This window comes from Python bivittatus, unplaced genomic scaffold (assembly GCF_059951505.1).
Source record: "Python bivittatus isolate LINGU-HERP-01145 unplaced genomic scaffold, Pbiv_v1 ctg000560_np1212, whole genome shotgun sequence".
NCBI lineage: Eukaryota > Metazoa > Chordata > Lepidosauria > Squamata > Pythonidae > Python > Python bivittatus.
In genome coordinates this window covers 7,220,564-7,236,520 of record NW_028277083.1, presented here as the reverse complement: position 1 = coordinate 7,236,520, position 15,957 = coordinate 7,220,564, and the positions used below count along the sequence as shown (strand labels likewise).

At 41.0% G+C, this 15,957-nt stretch overlaps 1 protein-coding gene across 2 annotated transcripts in view; it reads left to right on the top strand.

The window, feature by feature from the left end:
• Nucleotides 1–15,957, top strand: part of VPS35L (VPS35 endosomal protein sorting factor like) — a 46,616-nt gene that overhangs the window by 11,800 nt on the left and 18,859 nt on the right. For both annotated transcript variants that reach the window (XM_088148105.1, XM_088148104.1), the window contains 12 exons: nt 2,775–2,871; nt 4,337–4,384; nt 5,227–5,320; nt 6,167–6,244; nt 6,796–6,918; nt 9,071–9,117; nt 10,564–10,675; nt 11,250–11,366; nt 12,190–12,243; nt 12,966–13,046; nt 13,452–13,514; nt 15,000–15,085. In XM_088148105.1, coding sequence (XP_088004231.1) covers nt 2,775–2,871; nt 4,337–4,384; nt 5,227–5,320; nt 6,167–6,244; nt 6,796–6,918; nt 9,071–9,117; nt 10,564–10,675; nt 11,250–11,366; nt 12,190–12,243; nt 12,966–13,046; nt 13,452–13,514; nt 15,000–15,085 — 1,000 coding nt within the window. The remainder of the gene's footprint in view (nt 1–2,774; nt 2,872–4,336; nt 4,385–5,226; nt 5,321–6,166; nt 6,245–6,795; nt 6,919–9,070; nt 9,118–10,563; nt 10,676–11,249; nt 11,367–12,189; nt 12,244–12,965; nt 13,047–13,451; nt 13,515–14,999; nt 15,086–15,957) is intronic.

Below are 15,957 nucleotides of genomic sequence, written 5' to 3'. Positions count from 1 at the left end.
CTTGATCGTTGGAGGATATATGTCTCTTTTGCCTGAAGCTGATCTTGGATCAGCAAACGGTTCCCTCTTGCACTCATGCTGGAATGAGATATTCCAGGTATGGTAAACCCACACAATTTCCTGGGCCAAGCTGTGCCGTGAGCAGTTGTCTGTGAAACGAGGGCATGCTCATGACGCCTTGTACTCATTCTTTCCATTCTGATGAAAGAGAAACGGTTCTGATTGAGCCCACACCCCCTGCCTTCAAGAAACCTGCCTGCAGCAGAAATAATTGGAAAGGGCTATGTTTTGCCCCCGATAATGAGACCAAAGCTTTATGGCTACAAACAAATGCTCTGTGAAGCCAGCTCTGCTTCTTACCGGAGCCTTCATAATTCCCTTTTAAAAAAACATGGAAATGTTTTTGCAACCCGAAATTAGTTCGGCTTTGTGGGGGGTTCGATCCTGCTTTGTTACATTCCTGATCTATCTTGTTGGTTTGTTGTGCTCTCTGTTGAGCTGCTTTGATTAAGGATCCTTGTCCTTAACCAACTTGGCAGTTAGTACATGCTTGAACTACAGACTCTGGATCCCCATAGTGCTCCATTATGTAAAAGTTCTCAAGGCGGGGGGCAGTGGCCAAAATGGGAGAGGATTGCGGCCTTTCTCCAATTCCTGCCCGGGCTCCGTGTTTTTGAAGAGAGAGAGCAGAACAGCAGTGGAATAACAAATGGTGGCGTCTTGCAATTAAGTTAAAGCATCTGCTGCTGTTCTCTTGTTTGATGCCAAAGAGGTGCTCAGAATACAGAGGGGATAAAATCATCCTAGGTCGTATCATCAATCCATTTGTTCCACTTTGCCTTACAATGAACGAGCCTGGCCTTTTCTTCTACTAGACAAGGAAGCATCTTGGTCCAGGGGACCTGATGGAGTAAAATTGGGTCAATCAATAAACCAAACGGGGTGTCTTGAAGCTGCCCAGTGACTGGGGCATCAGCCCTTTGAGGTAGACCAGATCAGGAGAAACACTCTGCAGGATGCCTGGAACTCTACTTTATTGAGATAGGCTGTAATAACAGAATCTTGCAAATCTGATTGTGCTTCTCCTTCCCTTCCTCTTATACCCCAGTGAGCCAGGCAGGAGTCATCTTCTTAATATGATCTCCCATCCCAGGAATTAGGAATTTTTAAATTTATTTATATTTCAAATTTAGTCACTGCCCATCTCACTCAAGAGCGACTCTGGGAATGCTTCTGCCCTCTTGGTTACAAAACAGTTTCTGAATATTTTCTCTGTACACAGTGTGACTCTCTTAAGAGTTTCACACAGAGCTCTTCCCTAGTCCTGCTACATCCGTTTCCACTGAAGCAGTGGACCTCCATGGTTTGTAAATCAGAAGTGGTCAGAATTGATAATCTGGAATGGAAGCCAAAAAAGCAGTGCGAGGCTTAATCCAGATTGGTTGCAAAGAGTCACAGTTCAGGGTCATTCTGTAATACAGGGCACGTTCTGAGCTTGGAGCAAAAGGAACAGCACCATTGCTTCAGCACTGATTCACAGCCAGCTCTTGAACAAGGCAATGCTGTTACATCCAGTTGGAACCCTTAAAGGGTTCACAGCCACCATCCCCAAACTGGGCACCCCCCAAATGGGAGAATTTCAATTCCTAGAACTCCAGAGCCACTATGAAGCCCACACATCTGGAGGGAGCCCAGCTGCAGGAATGCTGGCCTACGTCTTAGTGTCTCTCCCTCTGCTGCTGAGTCTCGGGGGAGAGAGGCATACAGAGGCCTGGTGGCAGGGAGTTTTTAAGTAAGAACTGCCATTTGGTTCATCTTCATCACCGAACCCAGATTGTAGATCAGGGCGGAGGCAAATGCCGGGCACTGCATTTGGGTATTCTCTGTGCAACGTGTACAGCGCATTCAACCATTCAGCTGTGTTCCTTCTGCCATTTACATTCTGAATAGATGTCTGCTCTTGCTAGTGGTAGAGCCATGATATTGCAACATTAAGGAAACTCTGCTTTTAAAATAATGGGTTTCCTAGTAGTCTCCCATCCAAGTATTAAACAGCCATCCTTGGTTAGCAACTAGCCCAAAGTCAGTGGGGTGCTACCACCTGCTGAATGCTCCCATAATATATGCTCCATTTGAACCCAAGTAGGCCTATTATTCAATTTTTCCATGCATCCTTTTCGTATATATGCTAAGCTTTTACCAATGGGTTCAATTTGGGGACACATTTTTCCAGCAAAGAGCAACGGATTCTGGCGTATTCCATTTGCTGCTGCTATTTGTGCTGGAGGGGGTTAGTTTAAATCAATTACAGTATTTTGTGTAATAATAAGCCTTTGGCTGATTCCTTTGACATCATAATATCCATATTTGCTCAAAAATATCTTGCCTTCTGTTTACTGGGCTGTGTGCTTACATAAGTGGGTGTATCATTATAGCCTTATTTTTTCCTGAATAAATGCCTGTATTAGTAGACTAACATATTAGTTGCTATTTAACGATACACGGCTATTAAATGCTGAACTACCATTAAACAAACCTTCTTCAGAAATATAAAACTGGAAATTAAGGCCAAGAACCATCACAAACCAAACAGTAGTCGAATCTCTAGTTTCTTATTACTGTGTAATTGACAGATGACCTCTGAAATTAGCATTTTCTAATGATGTTATATTTTTATATGATTGAATGCCATTTTCTCAGATCTGTATGATTAAAATATCTAATTTAATTGAGGAAGTAGGTTCTCGGTTAAGACTTCTTTTTTTTTTAATCAGATAATTTTACTCCTGAAAGTGTTAATGATATCGCCAAAGAAACCTGCTTAAACTGGTTTTTCAAGATTGCTTCCATCCGAGAACTCATTCCAAGATTGTATCCTTTTTTGAATAAGACTTTGACAAAGGAAATATTACCTGATTTATACTTGAATTTCTATTGAAAAGAAGAATTTCAAATGGCATCTGAGTTTTCTCCACTGAGGGAAACAAGAAGGATATGCTAAGTGGGTATCAAGAGATCTCAGAAACAAAAGATCATTGATCACCCAGTAGAAGTGAATTGATTTCCTCTGTGTTTATGATTTTTAATTAAGAAGGGGTTTTTTTGGTAGGTTTAAAAATAAAGTATGGGTTACTGTCTAACAGACCTAGATTAGGATACAGAAAAACTAGTTCATATTCCTTTTAGCCTAATCTACCTGCTACAATGGTAGACATAAAGAGATACAGAGGAAAGAAATGTGTTAATTTCAGCTCTTCAGGAGGAGGAGAGCTGTAATAAATGAGGTAATGAAATTATTTAACATCCAGCTCTTTCCAGCAATGTATGTTTAGTTCACCCAACTTATTTTTTCCAACAATATTTTTGTCACACTAGATTCCTTTCTTCTTTTTTTTTGTGTGGTGCCTTAGCATGGTGCGATAGAAGGAACATGTGGGAGCACTCACACAACTCCCTAAACCTGCATTGATGAAGCACAATTGTTGTTTTCACATAATGTGATACACCCAACAAATAAATCATATTATGGTTTAGCATGATGGGTTGGGTTGCATAGCATGCTAAGACATTGATTAGGTTGGTAGCTAACCTACTGAACGATAAGCTACCCAACCCTGTTTTAGCCTAATCTAGTTTCTAGTGTGAATCAAGCCAACATGTGTCAACTAAATATGCAGACCCAAGGGTTCTTCTGAAAGCTATTTTTGGTTTACTAAGGTTGCCCCTCCCCCCTGCAGAATGTGTTCCAGGTAAGATGGATTGGTTCCACCCTCAAGGGTCCTCTAAAGCAGTGTTTCTCAACCTTGGCGACTTTAAGATGTGTGGACTTCAACTCCCAGAATTCCCCAGCCAACCATGCTGGCTGGGGAATTCTGGGAGTTGAAGTCCACACATCTTAAAGTTGCCAAGGTTGAGAAATACTGCTCTAAAGTAATAACCAAGTTAGCAGATTTATTAGTGGTATCTATCTGTCTCTGTGTGTGTGTATAGATGTGGCCATAGGAAGTTTTGCTGGGATGTGGGGTGAAATGTCTGCAAAAAAACCTGATCAATATATAGATTTCTTGAAGTCCAGAGAATTAAACTATTAAGTATGAATGTCAAAAGAATTTTTCCTTCTTCAGCAGGCTGGATTATAGGAAGGGTCTGGGTGAAATAGAGGTCATCTATGTACTTGCAGATTATGTAATTTTTTAGAATGGGTTTAACTTATTTGCTTCTCTAACTCCTGATGTAGGGAAGGTTTTATAGCAGTCCTGGAAATATATTATCTGCTTCTTTTGCTATGTATAATTTTATTCGTGATTCTTTTTTTTTTTCCCTGACTCTGTACCAGTTATGTGGAGACAGCAATACTGAAGTGCAACAAATTCCTTTCCAAAACGTAAGGCTTGATAGCATTGGATAATGTATGTTAGATAAATGGAATGAATGTGGCAATGAAACACGGATTCTGGCTTGAGACTTCTCCCCCATCTATTTGCAATTTCATTTCATGCTGATAGTCTCTTTTGCGTGGGACATAAAATAGGAGAAAAGACATATGTCTGGGATGCAAAGAGCTTTTTCATTGATTGGGCCCTGAAATTTAGCAGACTGATCAGAGAAGGCTCCATGGATCACAAATAGCAGGGAGGACTTTAGGGCTACGGGATGAACACTCTGATAGGAGGGTAAATTTTTGCTGTATAATTTCTGTTGAGTTCTTTCTAGTTTGGTGTTACGTAACTGTAGTCTTGAAAAATGTAAACTGTGATGCTCCAGTGGCCTTGAGAAGTCAAGTAACATAAAAACCTTGCAGTATTTCTCAGCAAATGTCTGGGTAATTCTGTGGTAGCATATGCTTGTTTCCTCTAGTAAAACCTCTATTAGTGCTAAAAGCTTAACAGCCTAATGAAAGAGTAGCAGGGTAAAGGGCTTCATGAACCTTGGGATAAGCTCTTCTATTGGGGGGGGGGGGGGCTTCTTCACATCACCTTCAGCCTCCCCCCTTGGGAGGAATGCACAGGATGTTCTGTTAGATTTGAGCGATTTGCTGTGTTTGCTGCAGTGGCTTTGGGATAACTGAGCTGCTAAATATATTTTGGAATATTTCAGTATTACACTGTTTAAGGGTGACCAGGATGAAGATGCCACCATCATATGCGTTGGAGGTTGTCAGAAGATGAATCGGTCAGTGGGTCTCAGCTTCAGTGATGAAACCTATTTCTCAAATTATTTTTTTAGGGGAATTTTGGAATGCCTCCCCCGATTGACTTCCATGATCCGAGGAATTGGTGATCCTCTGGTGGCTGTCTATGCTAGAGCATATCTCTGCAGGGTGAGATTTTGTTCTTACCAATCTGGTTTTACAGAACACTAGAAAAGCGATTAGACCACCACTGAACATTTCTCCAGGGCAAGATGCCGCTTCCTAATTTTAAACTATAATAAATTAGGATCTCATCTACCCTGCAGGGTGCTCGGGTGATGGGATGTAGTTCTTTGCTTCCCTATTTACAGTGCAGCTACCATGTGCCTCTGTTTGCTCCTTTAACTTTTTTTCAATTTTCTTTATTTCCTTGTTTCCAGTTACATATGTGGATGGATAGATGGATGGATGGATAGAAACATTTGCATTAGTTCTTTGTCTTCATATACGCTGACCCATTTTTAAAATTTACATTTATTTTTACATAAAGTAAAAGACAAATCTAAAGAAAAAGATAGAAAAGAAGAAAAAAGAAAAAGGTGCAAGAAAAGAAAAAAAGAAAGAAAACTAAAATTATGAAAAATAATGACTTCCAACCTTCTCTTCAATAGATATTGACAAACCCATCATCTCTCCTCCCTCTTATCTCTTCCAGAAATCCTTTCAACCCCATATTAAATTCTCATCTTTTTCAGTTATTAAATCCATAAATCATTTCATTTTTTTCTTCTTTTAGCATTTTTGCCATTTCTGCTACTTCTGACAGTTTTACAATCCATTCATCCATTGTGGGAAATTCAATATTCGTCCAACTTTGTGCATATAATAATCTTGCTGCCATTACCATATACAAAATTAATCTTCCATGATACGCTGGCCCTTTTTTATTAAGGCTTCGAAGAAATATGGAAATGCACAGAATTGTATTAAAAGAAATAAAGAACAGATTTCATTCCTTTGGTTCCCCAAACACAGGTTGGGATGGAAGTGGCTCCTCATCTGAAAGACAGCCTCAACAAGAACTTCTTTGACTTTCTTCTAACATTTAAACAAGTAAGTAGATGAAATGATGTCCTTATTGCTACAAAATCCACACCTGGTTTCCCCTATAAGGTTCTTTCCAGCCCCCTAATTTAGACAGAAAGTGTTTTAGTTGTTGGTATTGTTAAAGAACCTTGGAATTAGAAACACTGGTCAGTCTACTACAAATCATCTAGTGTTCATCCACATAGTAGGACTTGGTTTACTTTCCATCTGGTGCTGACTTAAAGGGTGCCATAGTCTTCAAGATGTCTGCAAATCAGGGTGTGTGACTTCCAATCCACAACAGTATTGGCTTGTTCAGATTATGTTCCATCCTGGAACTTTACTTGAAAGCAGGACAGATGAGAAGCTATCTCCACATTCATTTTCTTCAATGTGGGAAAGCTGACCAAACTGGGATTTCTCACATTTCTATGACCTTGGATGGTTTCATCTTGAAACAGGTTTCCCAGAGTTTTCCTTGAGGTCAGCATCAAATGCCTTGACTGTGTGGTGAATCCTTCCTTTTTTTCTACCACTTGGACTTTTTCGTGACCATTTGCCTTGGATGTGTTCAACAGGTTCACGGGGATACTGTCCAGAATCAGCTGGTGGCACAGTGTGTCGAGATCCCATTATATCTAACGCTTTATTCTCCAGCAATAGATTGGATTCTACAGTGCATTGCTTACCGAGCTGCAGAGGTAAAAAAAAAACTCATTCTGAAAAGGTTTTGAAGGTCTCAATAACTCTTGTCTTTGTATAACGGAAAATGTTAATTTGAATGCACCCACTGTTTTCGTTAGAGACGTTGGGAGTGAATAGATGCAGTTTCTTATGGTAGAAACTCTCTTTGCTGTGGCATAGCCATTCCTCAGTCAAGAAAAATGATCCGACCATGAGAGGGAGCCCACTGTGGAGAAAGGAATTTTAACGGTTTTATCCCCTTAATCACTCCTCCTCCCTAGTGCTCAGCTGCTAATATTCAGTAGAAAAAGAGTTAATTTGGGGATGGGGACAAGGAACTGACTTGACTTTTCTCTCAAGGCTGGGCTGTTTTATAGCTGAAGAGTTCCCCAATCCAGCACAGATTTTGTTAGTAGGATTTCTTTTTAACTTCGAAATAAAACTATGGCAACCTCAGACGTTCTGCAGACGACCACATAGAGGCATTTGAGACAGTTTGAATGCAAAGCCTTCATCAGACCCCTCAGCATAATGTACCCTTCCCAGTTTTTACAGCCCAGCTTGTTTCTTGGCACAAAACAAGGGAACTTGTTATCCTACTTTGGAATCCTCCTGGGTGCCATTGTTCGCACTCCTTTTTCACTTTGGTCATACAGATGACACTTCCTTTTATTTTTAAACTCGATCGGCTTAATATGATAGCTTCTTTAAGACAATCTGAAGCAAGACTTCTGATTTCTAATGAGACACTTCAATGTGCCAACTTCTTTTTTTTTCTTTTTTGTTTTAAAAAAAGCTTGTGGAAATGCAACCATGTGGAAATACAAAAATCTTTCACAAGCTGAGCTTTTGCCTCAGTTTTCCATGCATCTTAAAAGACAACAACAGATGCTTCGCCAGAAATCAGTTTTGTTCTTCGTGTTGTAAATGCAAATTAGAGGGCTGGTTTGGTCTAGTGGTGAAGGCGCCAGGCTAGAAAGCAGGAGACGGTGAGTTCTAGTCCTGTTTGAGGGGTGAAAGCCGGCTGGGCGACTTTGGGCCAGTCCCTCTCTCTCAGCCCAACTCACCTCACAGGGTCATTGTGGTGGGGAAATAGGAGGAGGAAGGAGTATTAGGTATGTTCGCCGCCCTGAGGTATTTATAAAAATAACAAAGGGGGAATAAAACATCTTAAAAAAAAATTGCTCTCAGGGAGAACACCCTTTTGTTAAGCTGATGATAGCAAAGGGAATTGTTTTGTTCTTTCCTGAATGGAAGTGGAAACCTTTTTATGCTAGAATATTCTTTAGCAGAGGAGAGATGGAGGGAATGTGTGTTGTAGCAGAAGCTAGTTGTTGAGCGATGAGTTAGGACCACCGATGGCTGCCCTCTCTGATCCAAGAGATCCCTGCCGGAACATGCTTCCTTGTTCCGATGAGTGGGTATGTAAAGATTGAACCCGTAAGCATTTCTCATGGTCCCTGCCCTGTGGAACTGCATCTCCCTGGAGATCCGTATGGCTCCCTCTCTCAAAATGCTCCAGAAGTCCCTTAAGACCTGATTCTGTCCCCAGGCCTTGGGTTAGGGTGACTGTGGAGCCGCTGGTGAATTTTGTTTGTTCGTTCCAGGATGTGAATTTGTGTGGTTTTATCCGGGCAGTCATGTTCCTTATTTAACTTAAGTTATTCTTTTAAATAATGGAAGCTCTCCGGAGGTTTTTTTTTAAAGAATCGGGCATCTCGGCATCCAACACATAAAATACATAAATAAGCAAACAACTCTGCACACAAATCACGTGATGAAAAGCATGCAAGGAGAGCGAGGGAAATTGCCTCTACCAGAAGCTGATGGCAGTTTGAGTTAGGGATTTTTTTTCATGCTCCACGTTCAGCAAAAAGGGTTGGGATGTTTGGAATTGGGATGTTGATGGGCTGTAGGAAACTAAAGAATTGTAAATTCATGCTCCAATACAGCATGTGCAGGCAACATTTGGGGGGGGGCTGCATTTTGTGGTGAGGTGTTTTCCATTATTTTCCTCGTTGCAGCGCAGCAATATTGGAGCCTTAAACCCTCCAGAAGCTTCGTTTCATGCCACCCAAAGCTGCTATTTTGCTGCAAAATACAGCAGATGCAATACCAGGGGCTTTGTTTGCCTTTGTTTTTGTTGCTTTTCTGTTCTCCCTTTCATAGGCATTGCTGACAGAGATGATGGAGAGATGCAAGAAGCTGGGCAACAAGTAAGTGCCACGCTCTAAGTTTATTTTTTATCTCAGGAAAGGCCGGGTCCTTCCGCTTGTGGCATCAGCATCAGTTTGGATGGAAGTGGTTGTATTCCAGGGTCCCAGTCAAGGAGCAGTCAGTCCTGCCCATTTGCCCCAAAGAGTAGGGTCGGTGGAGGTTTGGTTTGGTCCCTTTGGAGATACTCCAATGAACGGGGGCATTGGCCCTCATTAAGGGGACAGGAAGAAGAAACATTCGCTTTTGAAATGGTGCCCGTGCCTGTGCAAGTCTGCCTGGATCTATCTTCTGTTGGCCGACCTCCACCCAACAGCCCTTACAAGAGACCTGCGCTTTGTACAAAAAAACCCTTGCTTTATTTATTTATTTAAAAAGACTTATATAGCGCCCCCCCATTGTAACCACAACCCTGGGCAGTTCACAAGACAATAAAAACAGTCACACACACACAAAAAAGCTCCAATTACAATAAAAACTCATGGTGCTGTGGCTACACTCTCCCACATGTCAACATGTCATCTTGTTGGGCTCCAGCCTCATCCTGCCCCCATATTTGTGGGAGGAGCCAGCTCTTCAAGGCCTTCCAGAAGGCAAGGAGGAAGGGAACCTGCTGTATCTCTGGGAGAAAAGCTGCAGAGGAGGTGTGCTTCCTAGGTCCCACTAGATGACAACATACAAGAGAAGAAACCTGGAGCACACCCACCCTATCTGGCCTGGTGGGATGGGCAGATAACTTCAAGAAGAGGTGGTCCCACACAAGTAACCTGGTTCCGTGCTCTAACATTTTTGTCATCTTTCTTATTTTAGAAATGTATAAGGCCACTCAATTTTACAACAGTTCTGGGTGGCATACAGTAAAAACTATCATTGTCAACCCTGACTGGCAGCTGATGAAGCTACAGTACAGCTGTTTTGAATTGGAGACTTCTTGCCCACTGAGCATGTGGTTATCAGAGGCCTACGTCCTTTAGCCCCGTCTTGGACAGAATACACCAGTGCTCCAGTATATATGTAGGAGGGAATATATTGCTTTGTGCATATGTAATTCCACCCTCCATAACTGAGATGCAAAATGTTTTTTGAAGCCTTTCCTAGGCTCTTCATTTGGCTCCTTCCCCTTCAGCCGGGAAGTCTGAGAACTCTTTTGTTTGGATGGGTTTATGCCTTGACCCAGTTTTTTGCCATTCAAGGGTGACAAGTGGTTTTGTTGCTGCTCACTTCTGTAGTTCTTGCAACATGCCAGAAACAGGGAGTGAACTGATCCAGAGAATGGAAAAAGAGCAAGCTTTCGCTTTTACCAAACAAGCCACTAATGGTCTCTGGCTGCAAGGATGCAGTAGCGGCGTAAATGTTGTATGTTCTGGGTACATTTTTATGTAAAGGTCAACATATAAAGTATCAATTGGGGGGCTGTCTTGTAATGCTCTGAATAATATTTCTTCCAGTGCCTTGCTCTTGAATTCTGTCATGTCTGCCTTCAGAGCTGAATTTATCGCTGCAAGGTCGATGGATTTTATTGGTATGATAAAAGAGTGTGACGAATCTGGGTTCCCCAAGGTAAATTCTTCTGCAGCCTCTCCACTCAAACTCTTTTATTGTCAGCCACTTCATAGATCCCCAAATAGTTCCATGAAATGTGCATTATGGTCTTTTGCTCTAGTGCTATGGCTCAAAAATCTTTTGGGGATATGCACTTGACTTCTCCATAGCCGCTCTTTTGCCAATAGCTGGTTCTGTCTTGGGCACAACTTTGCAGAAGGGATCCACTATGGTTGTAATAGTTTAATAGATTTAGAAACTTGATTCTTTAAAGTACTCTCCTCACAGGGAGAGAAAGCCTCTTCCTGAGATTTTGCTCATGCAACAAGTGTGTGCTTCATCGAAAAATGAAGTTGTTGCTTTTTTGATTCAGAACAAAAAATGTTAAGTAGTTTAAACTGATTAAAAGCTGTAAGAATTTAACCAAAGTTTCTTTCAACTGGATAGCAAATTTTTACCCTGATGGTATTTCCCATCTCTCTCTCTCTTTTACAAAACAAATATCTGTCTTTTTATTACTAATGTTCTTTATCCAAGTGAGAACATGAATGAAGGCAGTAAAACGGGCATGCAACTCATTTTATTTTCACAGCATCTTCTCTTCTGCTCTCTGGGACAGAACTTGGCCTTAGCTGACCCCCCAGAAAGCGACCGGCTTCAAATCTTAAATGAAGCCTGGAAAGTTATTACAAAGTTAAAGAGTCCACAGGTGGGTTATTAGTAAGAGAAGAATTTGGCAACTTAGCTGGAGTGACAGATGGTTGAAATAAATACACTGTAAATTAGAAACATTCTCTCTTAAGAGTATTGCCTAGCTCAGAGTTAGGGCTGGGGGTATGTTTGAAATTTTGAGTGGCTCCCACTTGTCTGTTCTCAGAATGGCCACCAGGATGAATGTATCCAGGCCCCAAATATCCGTTTTCCAGAAAGCAAACTAGTTTCTTCCTCTTCAGAATGCTGTGTGCCATCCTAGTGGGACATTTCTGGGGCCCAAAGACATTGTGGGCAATCAATCTTATATTAGTAGCTGATACTTTGATTTGCACCAGACCAGCTTCCTACCTGAGGTTTTATTAAAGGATTTTAGCAAAGAGTTGGGGGGGGGGGCAGGCAATGTTGTAGGTCCTCCTCTGTCTATTCTTGGCCTCACTTATGGAGAACAATGTGGTGCAGCTTTGAAGGAGTTGAACTAGAAGCAGGAATACTGAGGTTCTAGAGTCACAGAAGCTCCCAAGGAGACCTTGGGCCAGTCCCTCCCTCTCAGCCCAAGAGCCATGGTGGTTCCATGGTAAAGGTACTGGACCAGGAGTGGGAAGACTCAAATTCTATTCCCCCCGATAGGAGGGAGCACAGAGTATGCCAGCTTGAGCTCCTGAATAAAAGGAGGGATATAAATCTAATAAATAAATAGATGGTTGTAATATTTTGACCTCATTTCCTAGAGAATCAGCTAAACATGGAAAAAGCAGGGTGGGTGGGGTGAAAACATGTCAAAGTGCCTTGAAATGTAATGCCCATGCATTTATTTTTAGGATTATATAAATTGTGCAGAAATCTGGATGGAATATACTTGCAGGCATTTTACGGTAGGTGCGGATTTAAGCCCTTCATTTTTCAATATTAATTTCTTTCCTTTCTCTCCCTTCTTCCCCCCTTTATGACAGTTTATAGCATTTGCTACTGCTGTAGTGGAAGTAGGTACGCCTGGCATTTATCTAGATGTTGCTCACAGGTCAAGCTGATATCTCTTGGGGGAGTGTTTAAGAGGCAGTGAGAATGAATGACCTTGAAAGTAACATCATGCATTTGTCATTAGTGAACTTTGACATAGCAATAGGAACAGTTGTCTCCAGAGTGGAACAAAAAAGAGCAAATCTTGGAGTTCTAATTGTAATTGGTTTCCGTAGCTTTTCCAGTTTGGTGGTGTACATTAATCTGTAAATATCTGCAGCAATATATCATAGCTATTACATCTGCATGGTAGGATATCCAGTCCTAAAACATGAGTACTTTCTTGGTATTACAAGCTTTAATATTGGATTAAATCTTGAAATCTGCCTTCTCAGCGTAGAAGGTTGCAAATCTATCACACTTTGCAGATGCAATAGATTTGAACTGTCATAAGCTTCCCCAGCCAGCATTGTCTTAAAATATGATTTGCCCTGCCTTAAAGAATTCCAGTTGTTTGATGCTAGTCACGTAGGAAAAAGCTGCTCAGTTATTCAGCTTCGTAATATACTTGTCCTGGCTTTGTATAGTTTTGAATTTATGACCACTGTGATGCTATTTTATTTTATTGCATCTGCAGAAGCGCGAAGTCAATACCGTTTTAGCTGATGTCATTAAACATATGACTCCAGATCGGGCTTTTGAAGAGGCCTACCCTCAGGTAAAAGGAGAGTTCAGTCATAATTTCTAAAAGGGCGCAAAGAAAGGTGCTTGAGCTAAATAGTACAGTAGATCTGGGAAATCTGGGTGGCTTTAATGCCGACGTATTATGACCCTGAGCCTGTTTTAAGAAGAAAATACAGTATAGAGTGATCTAAAGCAAATGAAACCAGATGCATTAGTGTGTGTGTGTGTGCGTGCGTGCGCATGCGCACGTGTGCATGGTATAAAACCAAACTTATTGCAAAACTTACATGGCTATTTTTTAACAAAGAAACAATATTATTTATGCTTGAAGGACAGGACAGAGGCAGTAGGTTCAAATGAAAGGAAATTAGAGTTAGGGTTGATAAAAAGGAGGAGTATCCTTACTGGATGTTTTTTTCTTCTCCTTTCTTGATCTTAGCTTCAATCAATAATTCAGAAAGTCATCACCTATCTCCATGATTTCTCCATTCTCTTTTCATTGGTGAGTTTCTATGGGGCTACAAGGATCCTGCGTTCCTACTGTCTAAAAGAAATGTGCACTTTCTCTTGGAGACAATTTGAGGTTAGCTGGAAGACAGATGAGCAGATCTGGGAATTAGAAGAAAATCTCATTCATACATGTCTTAATGTTCCCATCCCCAAACTACGGCTTTCCTTTACCAGCCCCTTCTTGGTTTTGAAGAAACTCAAGAACTTCACATATCCCTGAGTGTGAAAAGCAGAGGGGCTGTTGGGATGTGGAGTCAGATTGAAATCATACCTCCTTCTTTTAGTTTTATAGTTCTCTCACTGACAAGATACCTTCCAAAGCAGGTATGGTATTCTGCAATATAAAGTTTATCTTTTCTCAAAAGGGTGTTCAGATCTTTTATGAACTCTGGAAGTTTATTGTAAGGGGAAGGTTACCCCAAAGTGACATGATTTTGCTGTGGTTAGGATGTTTCCCTCTGCTGGTCATTAGTTTGGTTGGGCTACAACTCAGAATTTTTAGCTGTTGGCCACATTGGCTAGGGAGTTCCAGGGGATATAGTCCTCTGGCAGGGAATGAATGTTGGACTCAGATTGAAGACAGGGAGGCAAGTTCCCATTCAGCTTTGGAGGTCATCTGGGGACTTTGAACTAATTTCTGTCTTTCAGGCCAACCTTCCCTGTGAATTTCTTGTAAGAATATAATGGAAGGCAGAGACCATGTATGTTACTTGAAGGAAAGGGGTGATATAAATCATTGGCACTGTTTCTTTCTGGAGTGGTAGAAAAGGTTCTGAATTTGAACTGTCTTGAATTCAAACCACCCAGTTTTGAGTTCAAAATGGGAGTTTCGAGTTTGGAAAGGGCCACATTGCTTGTTTTGGAAATGTTTTGAGCTTAAGGGAGTGAACTTGAACAGAACTGGTGACTTCCAAAAACAGCCTGTTTCAGATTTGAAATGGGGCATATCAGATTTTATAAAGAGTTCAAATTCAAAACTTTGCATATCCCTATTTTTCACCCAAAAGCTTACCATCATTGTTATTCCTTGCAACCTGGTGGAACGTTGGAAAGAAATTACATGGAAAAGGGTCCAGCTTTGTCCATCAGCAGGACAACTGTCCAAAACATGCTAGTTCTGCTCATGAGCATGACATGCTCTGCCTGTTTGGTCTTTCCTCTCAGAATATTAAGTGAAGCTCAAACAGCCACCTGGCTGCCTTCCCAGAGTTAAGGAATTCCAACTAGCTGGTGTTCCATGTCCTCTGAATTTGGAAAACTGTTGGGCTTCCAAATACACAGTTGGGTTCAATTGAACAACTGATTGTTGTCCTCTCAACTGTGTCTTAGGCAGAAAGCCCACATCAATCTTCATTGATTTCCATGGTACTTGCCCCAAACATAGCTGTGCCTTGCCAATGACAAAGCAACTTCATCCTCAGTTATACAAAGATATGAGCATAGGGCTCTAAACTTAACATTTTCCTTGATTTCCTAGGAGAAATTCTTACCGTTCCTGGATATGTTCCAGAAAGAGACTGTGAGAGTAGAAGTTTGTAAGTGCATCATGGAAGCTTTTATTAAGTAAGTCTAAAGTCTTCTGATTAAGTGCACTTCAGAGAATCTAGACAAATCTATTTAGGTGCTGTTAAGTGTGACGGATAGAATTCATCTGCAGTCCATTTGGCATTGAAAGGTTTTGAAAGGCACCTAAGATTGCTCTAAATAAAGAATTTAAAATATATTCTCATTTGTATTGATCTGTTATTTAGATACATAAATTATTATGCAACTGAATGCATTAAAGCAATCGTATTCTTGCAAACATTGGTTTTGCTGTTGGACATGCTGGGTACAATCCAGAAATGCAATGAGGAGTGAACATTTGCAGAAGGACAGATCAGAAAGCAGAGCTAGATGCTTCCTTTATTTACTCAGAAGATTTATGAACTGCCTCTAGGCAGTGTAGAAATAAGGCCATATAAAGTACAAGTATACAGTAAAGTAGAAAATAAGCCATGAATGGTTCGGGTGGGTGCTGAATTGTTTACTCCAGAATGCAAGAAAGATTTGTGTAAAGTTTACATTGTTGGATTGTGCCCAGTGTTTCTAAAAAAAAAAGGTTGGGTGTATAAGTTACCTGCTTACCAGAGCTGATACCTGATCAGAAAAAATAATTAATGGGATTCTATTTGCTTTTTAAAATGGGAATTAAATTGCACATCATGAAAGCAATGCTTTTGAAGGAAGAGAACATGCAATTTCTTCTCAGATGATACTGGCACATCCCCCCAGCTGGGCACCTGAAGAGGAATTTTCACATTTGCAAATTTTTCTAAGTGTCACTTTCTAATAACCTGCTCTGATAGTATATGCCCACAAAAATGGGCACTTGGAAAAAGAAAACAAGAAAAGAATGTGCGCAAGGACTTGGTTTGGAAAAGTAAAATGGAAGG